Source organism: Megascapheus bottae, chromosome 10 (assembly GCF_031878675.1).
Source record: "Megascapheus bottae isolate mThoBot1 chromosome 10, mThoBot2.hap1, whole genome shotgun sequence".
NCBI lineage: Eukaryota > Metazoa > Chordata > Mammalia > Rodentia > Geomyidae > Megascapheus > Megascapheus bottae.
Window position 1 is genome coordinate 52,148,231 of NC_143518.1, and position 16,833 is coordinate 52,165,063.

General features: G+C 51.0%; 1 protein-coding gene across 1 annotated transcript in view; it reads left to right on the plus strand.

Annotated features, from left to right (window-relative positions):
* Lamb3 (laminin subunit beta 3) overlaps positions 1-16,833 on the plus strand; it is a 33,927-nt gene extending 17,094 nt beyond the window's left edge. The window contains exons 9-23 of the mRNA XM_090341277.1: positions 1,903-2,023; positions 2,542-2,730; positions 4,309-4,464; positions 4,897-5,093; positions 5,476-5,587; positions 6,255-6,633; positions 8,310-8,470; positions 8,596-8,816; positions 9,053-9,250; positions 9,556-9,700; positions 13,125-13,332; positions 13,705-13,846; positions 14,226-14,402; positions 15,226-15,379; positions 16,355-16,833. Coding sequence (XP_090197403.1) covers positions 1,903-2,023; positions 2,542-2,730; positions 4,309-4,464; positions 4,897-5,093; positions 5,476-5,587; positions 6,255-6,633; positions 8,310-8,470; positions 8,596-8,816; positions 9,053-9,250; positions 9,556-9,700; positions 13,125-13,332; positions 13,705-13,846; positions 14,226-14,402; positions 15,226-15,379; positions 16,355-16,491 — 2,697 coding nt within the window. The 3' untranslated portion in view covers positions 16,492-16,833. The remainder of the gene's footprint in view (positions 1-1,902; positions 2,024-2,541; positions 2,731-4,308; positions 4,465-4,896; positions 5,094-5,475; positions 5,588-6,254; positions 6,634-8,309; positions 8,471-8,595; positions 8,817-9,052; positions 9,251-9,555; positions 9,701-13,124; positions 13,333-13,704; positions 13,847-14,225; positions 14,403-15,225; positions 15,380-16,354) is intronic.

Sequence of the window (16,833 nt, forward strand, 5' to 3'; positions counted from 1 at the left end):
GGCAATTATAATATGCCAGTTGTTACTTATCATATTAGTATGTAAATAGGAAAACATTACTATAAATTATAGTTGCAATTGGGAGCTTAAGAACAAAAACACAACAGGGGTCAGGAGTTTGGCCTAGTGGTAGAGTGCTTGCCTAGCATGATTCCTTGGCACCACAAACATTGAAAAAGCCAAAAGTGGTGCCATTTCTCAAGTGTTAGGGTGCTCAGCTTGAGAAAGCCTAAGGACAGTGCTCAGACCCTGAGTTCAAGCCCCAGGACTTACAAAAAAACAACAAAAAAAAAACAAAAGCAAAACCAAAAACAAAAAACCAAACCAAAACTAGCCCAGGCTTCTACTTTGAGATATTCTGTCTTTGTAACTGATTTCTCAAGCTCCAAGTTATTTTTTCCTTTTCCACCAAGGTTGACATCACTGATCTAGGAATTCTAAAGGCTCAACTCTGCACTTAGAGGGATAGCTATTAATGGACACAGGAAGTTGACCTCGGCTAGCTGAATTGGGTTCTGCAGAGGGAGAAGTAGAGAAGCTGCATTTCAGTTCCCTGGGGAATCTCTCTGTGAATCCAGAGGTGGGCCTTAGGCTCAGGAGACAGAGCCTATAGTACAAAAAAGAAGAATCACAAGGACCGTTCCCTGGCCTTTTTCTAGGATTTCAATTCTCCTGGCAAACATGGATGCTCCATAGGGATCCTAATGAAAGAGAAACACAAGAAAACACACACACACACAAAATGGCCTGGGAGGGAAGTAGAGAAAAATAAGTAGCAGTTGATTCTGTTCCTTCTATTTGTGGCCTGTGTCCTTTCCTAGACTACAGAGGAGCCAAGAGGAATGTGAGTTCAGGGGACAAGTGCTCTTTTAGGGCCTGTGAAAGGATGCACAAGAACCTAGGATAAGTAGGATGGCTGGGTTGTGTGTGGGGAATGTGAAGGAGGTAGTGAGCTATCCAGCCCTGGTGGGTCTCAAATATGACTCCCTAGTAGAGTCACTGGTGCCCAGACCTGACTCTCGAAGTTCTGGTTGAATTTTGTCTGGCCATTGCTGTTTTGAAAAAATAAAATAAAAATAAAAACACTTCCTGGATACTTGTAAAGTTCCACCAGGTTGAAAGGAGATGGTATTCTAGTTGGAGTTACTGGGTAGGATTTTGCTGGTGAATGTAAAAATAACAGAATTCTAGACAGAAGGAAAAGAACCAGGAAGGGCCAGGGTGGGGAAGTAGGGCTTGTAGAAGGAGCACCTGAAAACTCTGCAGGGAGTGGGGGATGAGAACTGAGCGAACACGGTACAGACCTTGAATGCCAAGCTGAGGGTGTTGAGCTTAATTTGGAAGGCAATTAACACACAATAGCTCTTCTATTTTTAATGCCTTCATGAGTCTAGTAGCAATTCATCCTATGATTCCCATCCACCAAACAACTTAGTCCTGGATTGCTGGGAAATAACTCTGCAGAGAACACCCAGAAACCTCTAGAATCTCACTAGCAAAGATGTGAACATCCAGCGACACCTTAGACCAGTCATCTTGGGGTGCTCAAGTAAAAGCAATGAGCTTGAAAAATCCTTTCTAGGAGCAATTTGGCGCATGCACACACACACACACACACACACACACACACACACACACACACGCACACACACGCACGTGCGCGCACGCGCACACACACACACACACACACACAGGATTGTGTGCTCATATACACCAAGAACATGGCAAGAGGGCAGGCCAAAGTCACTGGAGCTATATGGATGAGTCTAAAGAGTCCAGGGACAGCTGGAAGGGCTGAAGTCTGGCCTTGAGTCATGGGCAGGAAAGTAAGAGGGGAGTGGGTGGGTCTGCCTTGCTGGTTTCCTGTGTTAATTATCCTGGCGGCCACGCCCCTTCTCCCAGGTACATGATGTCTGCGTCTGCCAGCACAACACCGCTGGCCCCAACTGCGAGCGCTGTGCACCCTTCTACAACAACCGGCCCTGGAGACCTGCAGAGGGCCAGGACCCCCACGAATGCCAAAGTAGGGGCCTGGGGGTCATCCCTTCCCCCAGAGTGACTGGATCTGGGGCTCATCTTTCTGTGTCTTAACTAACCTTGCCAGGAACCTGGGAAGGATCTGCTGTGGGTTATTTAAATGAGAATCAAGTGTCAGGCCTACTAGTTATGCTTATGGTAGGGGATAGAGGTGGCTGAGTGGGTGACATCCTTCCCCCACTGCCTCTTCCTCCTATTTAGCCAGCTCTGGAGGGACCAAGGTTAGGTCTTTGCTGATGCTCCTTGGCAGAGCCTTCTGGTGGCCCTTCCCATTTCCCTGCTCTGATTTAGATCATGGGGAGTCAGAGGCCTGATTCCCATCCCCTCACTCTGCGTCCTTCTGTAGCTTGGCATGGCTTGTATAGCCTTCTCTTGGTCTCAGTTTCCCCATGTCTCCTTCCTGGGCATCTGGAAGAGTTGTTAGAGATGAGCGCATGCTCTCTCGGTACGTACAGATGGCAGTGGCTGTGGGGAGAGATGAGCATCAGGACTCTCCCTCCCCAGGGTGTGACTGCAATGGGCACTCCGAGACCTGTCACTTCGACCCAGCTGTGTTTGCTGCCAGCCAGGGGACACATGGAGGTGTGTGTGACAACTGCCGCCACCACACAGAAGGCAGAAACTGTGAGCGGTGTCAGCTGCATTATTTTCGGAACCGCAGACCTGGTGCTCCCCCTCAGGAGACCTGCATCCGTGAGTAGGGGTTCCAGGGGCCCAGTGTGACATCTGTCCAGGACCTATGTCCTTGGGAGACCCAAAGCCATCATGAAAGGACGAAGACTTTGTTTTGGCTTGGAACTGGAGGGAGTTGTTTTAATTTAGCTGTGTTCAGTTAGTGATGAAGGGAGTCATTTATTTGGGCTATCAGACAATGAGCTGATCAGTCAATATACAACCGTTGTTAGGGGTGTGGGAAAAGTGTAAAACTAACACATAATCCCCATCCTCAGAGAGTTCTCATGCTATAGAGCAATAGGATACAAAATGAAACAGAAGACTAGAAACTGCAGCTTTTACCATGCTGTAATGGGCCTAGTTACAGCAATTTATTTATTTTTTATTTCCCTCAACATTGAGAACTCTTCCATGGCATCCTCTGGTCCTAACACAAATCATTCTGACAAATCATTGATACTCAAGGAATGGTACTGAATGAGCATATCCATGGAGTGGAATGGAAAGAGCTGGGGTGTCCAATATTCTCACTGGCTATACCAGAGTAGGTACAGGAGTATGCACGGTAGAGAGAAGCAAGCTGACCCAGGCAGATTTCATCAGGAAAAGACTTTCAGGATGAAGAAGTCTGGTGTTTTAAGAGTCACAAACTCCAGGAGGATCTGGAGTTTGGCCTAGTGGTAGAGTGTTTGCCTTGCATGCACAAAGACCCGGGTTCAATTTCTCAGTACCACATACATAGAAAAAAGCCAGAAGTGGTGTTGTGGCTCAAGTGGTAGAGTTCTAGCCTTGAGAAAACCCAAGCACAATGCTCAGACCCTGAGCTCAAGCCCAGGACTGGCAAAAAAAAAAAAAGAGTCACAAAAAGGGTAGGAGTTGTGGGGGAGGGGTAGAGCCAGATGACTTACTGCTCTTATTCTTGGTTAATGGGAAGCATGAGGTAGACATGAGTTTGACCCCATGTTCCCAGAGCTTACTTATTGCTCTCCAATAAGTTCTATTGCATCACCGAGCATCATTCTCATCTGTGCAAGAACTTTCACCTTTTCAGGGAATCATGAGGATTGTGTAAGGCAATGTGTGAGGGTGCCTGGCTCATAGTAGCTGCCCAGTAAATAAGGGCAACAAAAGTACATCAATAGTATTTAACATGTACCAGCAGCTGTCCACCTGCTGTATGTTTGCTCATTTATTCGTCATAAGAGTCCTGTGAGGGCTGTGTTGTTTTTCCACATGGAAAGCAATGAAACAGAGGCACAGAGAGAGAATGTGTTTTGTAGAGGTTGGAAACAAAACCAGGTAGACTTGGCTCTTAAAAATCATCTCTGAGCTAGATGCGGTGGCTCAGGCCTGTAATCCTAGCTACTCAGGAGGCTGAGGTCTGAGGATCGAGGTTCAAAGACAGCCTGGGCACTAAAGTCTCTTATCTCCAATTAACCACCAGAAAATAGGAAGTGGCTCAAGGGGTGGGGCGGTAGTCTTGAGCTGAAGAGCTCAGGGACAAGGCCCAGACCCATGACCACCACCACCAACAAACATATCGTCTCTGAACTATTTCTTTTAATTCCTACCCCGGTGGCTGCTTTCTGCTCTCAGCTTGTGAATGTGACCCAGATGGGGCAGTGCCAGGGGCTCCCTGTGACCCGAAGACTGGCCAGTGCGTGTGCAAGGAGCATGTGCAGGGAGAACGCTGTGACCTGTGCAAACCGGGCTTCACAGGGCTTACCTACACCAACCCACAGGGGTGCCACCGTGAGTCGGGGTCCTGGGACCTGGGTGGTGTGGGAGAGGTTGTGTGGGGCTGCTCATTGTGCTTGCTTCAGCTGGAACCCCGCTGCAGGGCACAAGGGGATGTGCCAGGCATTCATTTGTCTGCGAGTCTGATTCTTGTCTTCTCCAGCCCTGGGTGCTGTGTCAGGACTATCCAGCAGGTGGCAGCACATGCCTGGGTTGAATTGGGTCTGAGTCAGCTAGAGCAAGCAAGGGTGGGCAGGAGAGCTGCCAAGCTGCCAGGGTGGTTAGAAAGACCCAGTGGCCATGAGTCAGCCATGTTATCCACAGGCCCTGCCCAGTGGTCCCCCTCCTCCCCCAAGGCTGATTCGCCTTCTGTGGATGTGTGTGCCTCCCTGGGGCTGAGCATTCTGAGGGGTGCCTGCCTGCGACCAGCATCCCTCCGTCTTTCAGGCTGTGACTGCAGCGTCCTAGGGGCCCGGTCGGACATGCCCTGTGATGAGGAGAGTGGGCACTGCCTGTGTCTGCCCAATGTGGTGGGCCCCAAGTGTGACCAGTGCGCTCCTGCCCACTGGAAGCTGGCCAGTGGCCGGGGCTGCGAGCCCTGTGCCTGTGACCCACACAACTCCCTCAGCCCCCAGTGCAACCAGGTATGAGCTGGGGAACCCCTCAGCCACAGAGGGGCCCTCCTTTGGCACCTCTGTCTCTGGCTGTATGCTGACCTCTGGGCCCGATGACAGACAGGCAGGGCCACATCTGTCTCCATCTGCTGTGGGAGAGAACTTCAGCCTTGGGCATTGCTTATGTACCACACCTTACGCAGAGTACCTTTGGGCTTTTGACTTCTGGCTGGGAGACCATGTTTGGGTGGGAGGTGGGTGTCCACCAGTACTGTGGACAATCAGTGAGCCTTAGATTCTGTCTGTGGAGTAAGGTGTGAATGGGACATGAAACACCCCCTCCCTCAAGACGCCAGGACCAAGGCAGAGCCTGGGAGAAAGTGTCCCCTGACCAGGCTTTTCCTCTGCACAGTTCACAGGGCAGTGTCCCTGTCGGGAAGGATTCGGTGGCCTGACCTGCAGCGCTGCAGCCATCCGCCAGTGTCCTGACCGGACCCACGGAGATGTGACTACCGGATGCCGAGGTGAGCGTGTTCCATGACGGGGAGTGAGTGCATGGGTAGGGCAAGCTGTAGGCATGTGGTGGCACTGGTGTCTGTGGCTGGTAACACATTCTGTATTGCTATGAGGGTTGCTGAGTACTCATGTCCTCACACTCCCTGGCTTTCCCTCCTCCAGGTCAGGCCAATCTCAGGAGCATTTCCCAGAAGCAGTGGCAGTAAGGGAGGATGTGGCCTCTCAGGGGCAAAAGCATATCATTTTTCCAGAGAGTCAGTTTGATAGTGACAGGAACACACGGCTTAGAATTGGCAGGCAGACCCTGCCTGGATCTCAGCGCTGCCTTCCCGGTGACTAAGCCAGCCACTTCCCCCTTCTAGACTCATCCTCTGAGAGAGAAGACACATTGAACTAGCTCTCTGTGTCTCAGTGGCCTCCTTTCCCATTGTGGAAAGACTTATATAACAGGTGAAGAATGGCTAGAGCGATCAGGAGTTGGAGATGGGAGAAGGGCCAAACCATCCAAAAGCACAAGACCCTATGTGAAAAACAAAACAGAAAACAACTGCCAGCAAAAGGACTAAAGTTTTGGTTCAAGTGATAGAGTGCCTGCCTAGCAAGTGTGAGGTCCTTTCTGTTCCAATCTCTCTCCACCACCCTGTTCCCTGACTGCCATTTCTCCTGGCCGTACAGCCTGTGACTGTGACTTCCGGGGAACAGAGGGTCCAGGTTGTGACAAGGCCTCGGGCCGCTGCCTCTGCCGTCCTGGCTTCACGGGGCTCCGCTGTGACCAGTGCCAGCGAGGCTACTGTGACCGCTACCCAGTGTGTGTGGCCTGCCACTCCTGCTTCCAGTCCTACGATGCAGACCTCCGGGAAAAGGCTCGACGTCTGGGCAGCCTTCGTAATGCCACAGCGGGGCTGTGGTCAGGGGCAGGCCTGGGGGACATCGGCCTGGCCTCCCGCATGCTGGACGCCAAGAGCAAGATCCAGCAGATTGAAGGAATCCTGAGTGGCACCTCCGTCACAGAGGAAGATGTGGCCCAGGTGGCCAACGCCATCTTTTCCCTCAGGTAAACCTTTTCTCTGCCGGGCCCATGGGGGAATTATGCCATTTGTATTCACATGGGGCCATCTTTACATTCATTTGTGTGGCCCATTCTACTTCAGATGGCATTGTTCCAGCTGCTGTCTTTTGTAACTACTGCACCAGTCCCAGAAGGCTGGAATGGGGGCCGATACTACTTCTGATTTTTAATTGTTTTGGTACCCATACTGGGACTTGAACTCTGGGCCTTTTGCTCAAGGCTAGTGCTCTACCTCTTGAGCCACAACTCTATTTCTGGCTTTTTGTGATTAATTGGGGATAAATGTCTCATGGACTTCTGCCTGAGCTGGCTTCTAATTGTGATCCTTAGATCTCAGCCTCTTGGGTAGCTAGGATTGCAGGTCTGAGCCATCTGCGCCTGGCTATTATTTCCATCTTGAAGGTGAAACAGACCCAGATCAAAGGGACGAGACCTTGCTGTGCCACCACCAGGGCCAGGAGCCCATGCCTAGTGCTCTTTCAAGTGCTCTGTGCTGCCTGGAGGAAAGAATAACCCCTGACAGAGGGCATCTGACAAGCGGGTGTGCTAAAATTAGTCCCCAGCTTGCCTTTGGAATGGAAACTGCCCCACCACACCCCCTCACGCCAGCAGAGGTGCCTTCTGAGTGAGATTAGTTTCGGGAAGTTTCTATTATTAGTTTTCCTTTCTGCAGCACTGGCCAACTCCAGGCTCAGAGCAGTCCAGATGTGTAATTGGCATCAGGGCAAAGACAGTTTGTGAATAAAGATTGAGGTTCCATCATTTATGTGGGGTGGGTGGTAGGGCTTCTTTAGGGGGAAAGCTAAGTGTGTTGAGATAGAGTGTATTGGGAAGTTTTCATTTGTTTGTTCATTCTGCATGGGTTTTAAAGCATCTAATGGAATTCAAGCAGTATGCAAGGTACTGGGGGTAGTAAAATTACTATCCAGAGGCTCAGGTAGTCATGTGAATGGCGTGGTAATGACGACCATGCTAGAAGAGCTGAAACTCCCACAGAAGGGTGGATGGTCTCGGCAGGCTTCACAGGGATGGCACTGCCTAATCTCAGAACTGGGCAGTTCCATCCATCCACAAATGCGAGTGGACAGTTGGGTGGGAATGCCTGCATGGAGTGGTAGGCCAATGGAAGGTGTTCCATGCCCGAGCAAAGCCTCCATGTAGAGAATGCCAGGGCCTAGGGATGGGTCCAGGCTGGTAGAGCAGCAGAGGGCATGGGAAAAGAGGATTCTCTTGTCAATAGCTAGACCCTGAGGTGGGATGACCTGCAGGCAGGTGATGGAGACCAGAGCACAGTGGGGAAATGGTGCTGCAGAAAGGGTTTGAGAGTCACCGCTGAACAGATGTGGAGGCAGGTGTCTGCTTGGAGGAGCAGGGCAAGGCAAGGGAGGCTCCTGGTGGGAGCAAGAGCAGGGGCAGACTGAAAAATGTCAGGCTCACAGAAACCAAGGAAGAAGGTTCCATGCTGGCTTGGGGACTGATGGAGGCCATACCCCCTGCTCCAGTGTGTCCCCAACCCATACCAGGCAGCACATCTGTGGCTTGTCACTCCTCCCTGCTTCTTTTACCCAAGTCCCTTCCCCGAGGACCTGTTTTTTCCTGGACTCAAGGGGAAGTAAAGCCCCCCTGCCTGTATTGTAGTGAATGGTCTTCTCCCATCTCAGGCGGGCTCTTCAGGGCCTGCAGCTGGACCTACCCCTAGAAGAAGAGATGGCGACCCTCCCAGGAGATCTGGAGACCCTAGACAGAAGCTTCAATCGCCTTCTCATTCTGTATCAGAGCAAGAGGGAGCAGTTTGAGAAAATAAGCAGTTCTGACCCCTCAGGTGAGGAGCAAGAGCACAGATGGTTCCGTCTAGTTCCTTTCCTTCCTTCTTCACCCTCCCCTTCTGCTGGCCCTTCCAGGCTTCCAGAGTCCGTGTCATCTCTGTGTCCTCTCCTCTTTCCTCAGGAGCCTTCCGGATGCTAACAGCAGCCTACGAACGTTCAGCCCAGGCGGCTCAGCGGGTGTCTGACAGCTCCCACTTGCTGCAGCAGCTCAGGGGCAGCCGTAGAGAAGCAGAAGATATGGAGAGGCAGGTGGGAGCTGGAGGAGGTGCGGGCAGTCCCCAGCTCGAGGCCCTCCGGCTGGAGATAGCTTCCTTGCCTGACCTGACACCCACCATTAACAAGGTGATTTGGGGGTATGGGAGTCTTACTTCCTGGGGAGCCCCTGCTCAGCTAGCCCCACACAAAGACAGTGAGAATCTACCTGACTCATCATCTTGACCCTTTTGCCCCCTCACCATGTGCTTAGAGGTTACCAAGGAAACCTGGTTTCAGGGCCTGGTTGTCATGGAGATGTCTGGCTGTTTATTTCCTGGGAATGGTTGCTGAAGAGCCTCTTTGACACCCCTATCTTTCAACAGCTCTGTGGTGGCTCCAGGCAGATGGCCTGCACCCCAGGAGCATGCCCTGGTGAGCTGTGTTCCCAAGATAACCACACGACGTGTGGCCCCCACTGTAGGGGTGCCCTTCCTCGGGCCGGAGGGGCCTTCCACATGGCGGGGCAGGTGGCTGAACAACTACGGGGCTTTAACCTCCAGCTCCAGCAGACCAGGCAGATGGTAGGTATGGTGGAGGTGGGGTGGACCCAGGTAAGGCAGAGTGGGTAGGACCAGTCAGGCAGTTTGGGACTATTACTCTGTAGTCTAGAAGCTAGAGCCCAGAGAGCCTAAGTGACTTGTTAAGGCTTTTGAAACAAGTACAAGATAGTTTGGGGTTGATGTCAGGTGTTTCGTTTAACCCAACAGCCGCGTCACTTTTTCTAAGGTCAAACTGGGTTGGGTGGGTAGGTCTGGGGGGGTGGAAGGTTCCCTATGTGATCCTTGGGGGTGACTGGGAAGCTCTGACCCATAGCCTGTGTCACCAGATTAGAACAGCTGAAGAAGCTGCCTCCCGGGTCCAATCAGATGCACAGCGTCTGGAGACCCAGGTGAGTACCAGCCGCTCTCAGATGGAAGATGACATCCGGCGAATTCGGCAACTCATCCAGCAAGTGCGGGACTTCCTCTCCGGTGAGTTGATGTCCCTGCCTGTCCCTCAGCCCCATGTCCGGTCCACAGCCTGCCACCTGCTGTCCCTGTCTCCATGCTTTTCATGACCCAGGGCCTCATTCCTCATTTGGCTCACAGCCATGTCTTCCTGTTCTTGCTTCTACTTCCCTGCCTGCTCCCTGTGATTCCATTCTCCGTGGAACAGCCTGAAGCATCTCTTAAAAAATATATCCAAGTCAGATCACATCACAGTCTTGTTTAATACCCTTCAGTGGCTTCACCTTGTTCTTGGATAAGCTCCCAGCTCCTTCTTGGCTTGCAGTCTGGCCCCTGTCCCTCTCCTGGATGTGACCTTGTACACCTCTTTCTTTCACTTACCAGATGTCCTTGAACACGTCAGGCCCTTGCTTGCTATAGGAGATTTTGTTTTTTCTTTGGCTGTCTGGGATTCTCTTTATTACCTTGCTTCTTCTTTCCCTCCAGGTTTTGTTTAAACGTTATCTTTAAATAAGTGGAGGCCTTTCCTGCCTTCCTTATCTCTGGTCATCTCTGTCCTTCCTATTTCTCTTTAGATGTCTTAACTTTATCACACTGTACAGACTCTGTGGGGGTTGAGATCATCTGTGAATACACTATGTGTCTCCCTACCAGACTGTAAACTCCAAGAGGGCAGAGATGACTGCCTGTTCTATTTATGACTTCTATAGGAGCACCTAGTCTGGGGCCAGATCCAAAAAATATCCACCGTGGTGGGATGAAAGGAAGAGTCCAGTCCCTTCCCTTGCTGCCCTAGAAAGTGAAACAGGACTTGGGAGAGTTTTGTGGCTTTGGGAAGCTTGCCTTTTCTCTTTGCCTCATCTTCCTTTTGTGCACAGGGATGATAGTATTTCATAAGTTTCTTCTGAGGAACAAATATCTGGCATAAAACATGCTTTGAAAAATTATAGGTGCCTTCAGAATGTGAGTTGATATTATAAGATTTCCGTTCCCTGCCAGGCATTTACTTGGCTGGGAGCCCAGTTAATGTGGCTGAAAGCTTCATGTAACAGTGGGCCTTCTTGCTCCTATTGCTGTTTGGCCCCATATAGGCCAAAGCTCTCTCCTGAGTGCAGATGGCAGGTCAGACAGAGGCTTGAAGGATACACAGAGGCCCCATGATTTGCTTAAGGCCATGAGGCACTGCTGGGGAAAATTGTTACTGGGATACAGGGAGATGAAGTCCAGAACACAAGGACAAAGCGGGCAAAGTTTGGGGCTCTGATTCAAAGATAAAGGCAGCTTGCTCTTGAGTTAAGCCCAGGGACACCAGATGACCATTTGTCCTCCTTTAACCTATCTAGTGCTTAGGGCCTTGGTGGTGGGAGAAGATTTAAGTTTTTTTTCTCTTCTAGGGGAAGCCAGGCTCTCAGGAGCAAGCAGGGAGTGGCTGGGCTCCCCTTGTCCTGTCAATCATGTCATCTTTTGGGTCCAGTCCTCTATGGATTCTGGGAGATCTGATGCTAGAGATGCTAGCCCTGCTGGTTGCTGTGGACAAGAGAGTCAGGACCAGTGGCATGTCTATGGATGAAGGAGGGGGCATCCTCTTTAATAATCCTTCACATAGAATTTATGAAATAGATAGCTATGGTTTAAGACCTTCTTAGATGCTGACCACTTCTAAGTGCTTTAAGTATTGCATTATTTAATTCTGACTACATGAGCTAACCACTATTACTGCTTCCACTTTGTATATAGGGAATCTCAGCATAGAAGGATGAAGTAACACCTTAGAGCATTTATAAATGGTGTCCCTAGGATTTAGACTCATTGGGCTCCCTCATCTACAAGCTACATTATAGTTGTACCTTTCATTGGATGGAGACATGCATAGGAGAGCACGCACGTACGTGTGTGTGTGTGTGTGTGTGTGTGTGTGTGTGTGTGTGTGTGTGTGTGTGTGTGTGTGTGTGTACATTGCTAGTGCTTTTCCTTTCACTAGATTCTTCCTTGTCTCCTACCTCCCAAACCTGGAAAATTCCCCCATAGTCTCTAAGAAGCTATCCGGGCAACCCATTCCCCAGATGGACCTCTGGACCTGTAGGCTTGGGGATGCACCTCTCTGCTTCTATTCTAGTACCTGTGTTGACCCCATTTTTTTCAGTCACTCAGTATTGTACTTTCTTGTTTACAAAACGGTCTCTACCATTAGATATTTGAGCTCTGCAAGGGCAAGGACTGAGCCTAACTGAGTCCTTGTGTAGAGCAGTAAATATTTACTAAGGCCCTTCTTACCCTAGGGAGACAGAGAATTCAGCCCTTTCCTGCAGCTGAAGTTTGGCAGAATACAGGAAATATGGAAGCTAGGTGGGGCTATACTCTTCAGCAGGAGGCAATTTGGGGAGCAGATGTGTGTTAAACTGTTTGGAAAGCAGGACCCTTGGTTAGAAGAGACGCTGAAGTTCAGGTGGGCAGAGGGGATGAATCCTCTTAGTTAAATTCTCCCAGTCTTGGGCTCCCCTATGTGATGCTGCCTATAATCCTAGCTCCACAAGAGGCTGAGTCCAGCACAGGCAGTCAAGTCCCTGTTACCTCCAGTTAACCAAAAAGCCAGAAGTGGAGCGGTGGCTCAAGTAATAGTGCTAGCATTGAACAAAAAAAGCTCAAGGACAGTGCCCAGGTCTTGAGTTCACAAAAAGGAAAGGAAGAAGGAAGGAAAGGATAAAAGGAAGGAAGGACAGAAGGAATGCAGGAAGGGAGGAAGGAATGCAGGAAGGGAGGAGAGAGAAGCCATTTAATCCTAGGTTGTCTGAATAGTAAAGGAGACCAAGACAGAGCCTAGGTATTAGGCACTGGGTTTGGATCTTTGATTGTAGTTATGAGCAACCCCATACCCTGTATTTAAGGAATTTTATTTTATGGGGGGGGAGATAAACAAGGTCAAGTCATGATTCCCTTATGGGTGATGCTAAGTGTTGGAGAGAAAGATAGACAGGGAAAGAGACCGAGGAGGCCTGGTGTGGGATGCACAGAGGTTATAGTTCTAGAATTGATGGGTGGGGATGGCATCTTTGAGAAAGTGACATCCCAGCAAAGAATGGTAATCTTTGTCTGCTTTTGGCAAACGTGAGCTCTCTGGCCTAAGCAGGGTGTAGGGAAGGGGTCTTATTACCAAGGAAGCAGCTCCAGTTTCTGGCTGCTCCCTCCGATTTGGGGTTGATTATGTGTGTGTGGCAGGCATTGTTCAGTACCAGCTGCCTGGTGCCACCACCTCCTCCTCTGGGCCCACAGCTTCCTGTGACACCAGACACTTTGCTGCCACAGCTGTGCTGACACTCCTCCTCCTCACAGCATGGCAGTCTCCTCCTGAGAAGCAGGCATCCTCCCGTGAGCTGGGCTCAGTGGAGTTGATCCCTGGCCAAGGGGCGTGTCCCCCCAAGCTGATACATGGATGACTACTGTCTTACAGACCCCGAAACAGATGCCACCACCATCCAGGAGGTGAGCGAGGCAGTGCTGGCTCTGTGGCTGCCCACAGACTCCGCCACCGTCCTGCGGAAGATGAATGAGATCCAGGCCATCGCAGCCAGGCTCCCCAATGTGGACCTGGTGCTATCCCGGACCAAACAAGACATTGCCCGGGCCCGCAGGCTCCAGGCTGAGGCTGAGCAGGCCAGGTAAGGCCATGGGTTGACCAGGCTGGAGAGGGTGCTTTTCTTTCCAGCCCCATTGTTAGGAGAATGAGGATCAGAGGGTGGAGCCCATGGATCAGTGCTGGTCACAGCAAGGGCTGCCATGTGATCTAGAGTCTGCGGTGCGCCTCACTCACATGACCCTATCTTCCATGTAGGCCATTGTGCCCAGAGGCATCACTCACTCTCATGTTATCCCCTCGGGGTTGGTGGGTCCCCAGAAGTAAGAGTTACTGAGCTCATGTCTTAGCTGGGAAGGGCAGGCTCCTAGACAAGTGTGTGAGATCAAGCGTGCATTGGTTCATTTGCTGTTCCCTCATTCCCGCTGCTCCCCCTGCTTTCCCTTCCCTCCCTCAGGAGCCGGGCCCATGCCGTGGAAGGTCAGGTAGAGGAGGTGGTTGGGAACCTGAGGCAAGGCACAACAGCGCTGCAGGAGGCTCAGGACACCATGCGAGGCACAGGCCGCTCCCTGGGGCTTATCCAGGAGAGGGTTGCTGAGGTGAGACATGACGGCTTCTCCTCCCTGTCTTTGGGAATGCACACATTTAAGCATAGAAGATTCTAGGAAGTGATCCAGTTGGAAGCTGAAGTGGGGTCATAGAGAAGGTGGATTACAAGCCTCAGCCTGATTTAGAGAGCCTCGGGTTCTTCTCGTCTTACAGAAATGCAGGAAGCCTGGGGTGGGCACTGAGCTATGGCAGGGCCAAGTGGGAGGATGAGGAGTCTTGGATGTCAGTGAACAGCTTTGGCAGAAGCCGTCATGATGTCCTGATTGGGTGGGAGAAAAGACGGGGCGGGGGGGGGGTGCGGACGAAAAGTAGTCTTGCTCACTCGTGAGACCCCACCACAAGCCCAGATTCTTCCCTCTTTCCACCAAGGTTCAGCAGGTCCTGGTGCCCGCAGAGAGGCTGGTGATGAGCATGACAGAACAGCTGGGCGGCTTCCACACTCGGGTGGAAGAGCTCCGTCGCCAGGCCCAGCGGCAGCGGGCCCAGGTGGCCCAGGCCCAACAGCTCGCAGAGGGCACTGACAAGTGGGCACTGAGTGCCCAGGAGGTACCAAGGGAGTGAGAGCAGAGTTATTATCTCGGTGGTGCATAGCCAAGGCAGGGGTCCTGAGCAGGATAGAACTGTACATTTTGAGACCATGGACTCAAGGGCACATAGAATAACAGAACCAGAAGGACTCCCGAGGAACTCAGACTTTTCCGGGGCTGAATTCCACCTCTGGCTGCCTTGATCTTTGCTCTCCTAACAATGAGTCAGGAAAGCAAAGTGAAGCAAAGCTAGTTCAGGGCACTGATCTAGCTAAGGACACACCCATTTTACAGCCAAGGTGATGACTTGTTCCTGGACCCAGAGCTCATCTACAGAGCAGACTTCTAATGTCCAGAGTGGGGTTTGTCTTTTCCATCCCCAGCCTGGCCAGACGCTCTCCGCTTAGGTAGCTACTCTAGGCTCCATCACTATCAGAATTAGATCAGAGAAGTTCCAAGAATCATTCTCAATGCCCTGTGAGTACCATCTGTTTTTCCAGGGCCAGGGACACTGGCGCATGCAATCCTGTTCTAGTAACTACACTCCTAAGTAACATCTTTAATATTAGCCTACTATTTTGTACCTGAGACTATGCTTGGAGTGAAGTGGGGAATGATAGTAGTTAGAGATGAAAGGAAAGAAGTCTAGAGATTGTTCAGAATTTAACGTCATCTGGAGCTTAGGGGTTTTCCTGGCAGACCCAACCCACTGGGGGAATCATAAGACGTACCCAGCCCATCACGGGTGCCTGCTGGAGTGATATCAAGCACTTTAGTTGCTGACTTGGAGACTTTGGATGATGGTGGTGGTGGTGACACTGAGACCAGTCTACTTTCCCCAGGGATTTGAGAGAATAAAGCAAAAGTATGGGGAGCTGAAGGACCGGCTGGGTCGGAGTCCTATGCTGGGTGAGCAGGGCAGCCGAATCCTGAGCGTCAAGACAGAGGCAGAAGAGCTGTTTGGAGAGACCATGGAGATGATGGACAAGATGAAAGGTGAAGGGCAGTTGCGCTGGGGACTATTGGATGTCCCCAAAGGCTGGTTGCCACCCAGTGCTCCCAAGGCCCCATTCTTGTTGAACACAGCTGGGCTAAGGGGCATGAGATCAAATGGGACTTAGTGAGCACATAGGCGATGTAATGTGGGTTAGGCCGGGACACGTGGATCTCCACGTGAGGCAGCGGAAGAAACTTACCTCCAGGCGTGGACATTTTTTTTTTCCTGTCACCTGCAAGATTCATGAGACTGACTGTACTTAACAACATAAGATGAATAATAAGAGCTCTAAGGGTTCTGAGGAGAAATTCAGTTAAGGTAGTGTTCAGAAAGATTACTGCCCCAAGGAAGAAGAAGAACGTCATGCCATCAAGACAACGCTAGCACAATGCCTCATACTACTGTGGACATTGGGGTATCACAGTTCCAAGTCAGCCTGCGGCAAAAGTTTATGAGACTCCAGTAAAGTTGGGGGAGGCGCTTGCTTGCCTGTCATCCAGGCTAAGCACATGTGGTAATAGGAGGATCATGGCTCAGGCTGTTTCTGAGCAAACATGTAAGACTATTTGGGAAAATGAGGAAAGGAAAATGGACTGGGGTGTATGGCTCGAGTGGTAGAGTGCCTGTTTGGTATGTACCGATGTCAAACTCCAGTACACCCCCAAAATTTAAAACAAACAAACACAAAAAGAAAAGCAAATCAAAGGTGGTGAGAAGGAAGTTATAATACATGCCTGGTATAACTAAGACTGCCTAGGGCCGAGGACAGGAAAATATTAGGAGTGAGAGCTTCTGGGTCCCCCAAGAAAGAGATAGAGGCTGGGAGGCAGTTGGAGAGGCTCCTACCTTCTGAGCATGCTCCTTTCAAAGAGACTCTGCTGCAGGAGGTGCCCGGGGGAGGAGGCTGGCCAGAAGGGCTGGGAATCTTTAGAGGTCACCCTTGACTCCTTTCCTCCCTGTTCCTTCTGTCTCAGACATGGAGTCCGAGCTGCTGCGTGGGAGCCAGGCTATCCTGCTGCACTCTGCACACCTGACGGGGCTGGAGAAACGTGTGGAGCAGATCCGTGACCACATCAATGGGCGTGTCCTCTATTATGCCACCTGCAAGTGATTCTCCAGCATCCTCTGACCCCACTCATCTACCCCTCATTGCTTCTGAGGGCCGGGTTTGGCTCCAGGAGATTCAGATGCCACCTACCAGCATGGCCTGGACTAGCCTGGATGTGCTGCCATTGGCTTACCAATACCTGGCTGCGCTGACAGGACCACTGCATTCAAGGGAACAGAGATGCTGGGAGGGGGGGTGACATTATGGCTGGGAGTTTTCCAGCCAGGACAACTGAACTGGCCAATGTCCCCACCCTTTGTCCTCCAACATGACCAAATCTAGGAACAACACAATGACTTAACCAAAAGTGCTGCGCAAATGGAAAATACAATAAAAAAAATCTTT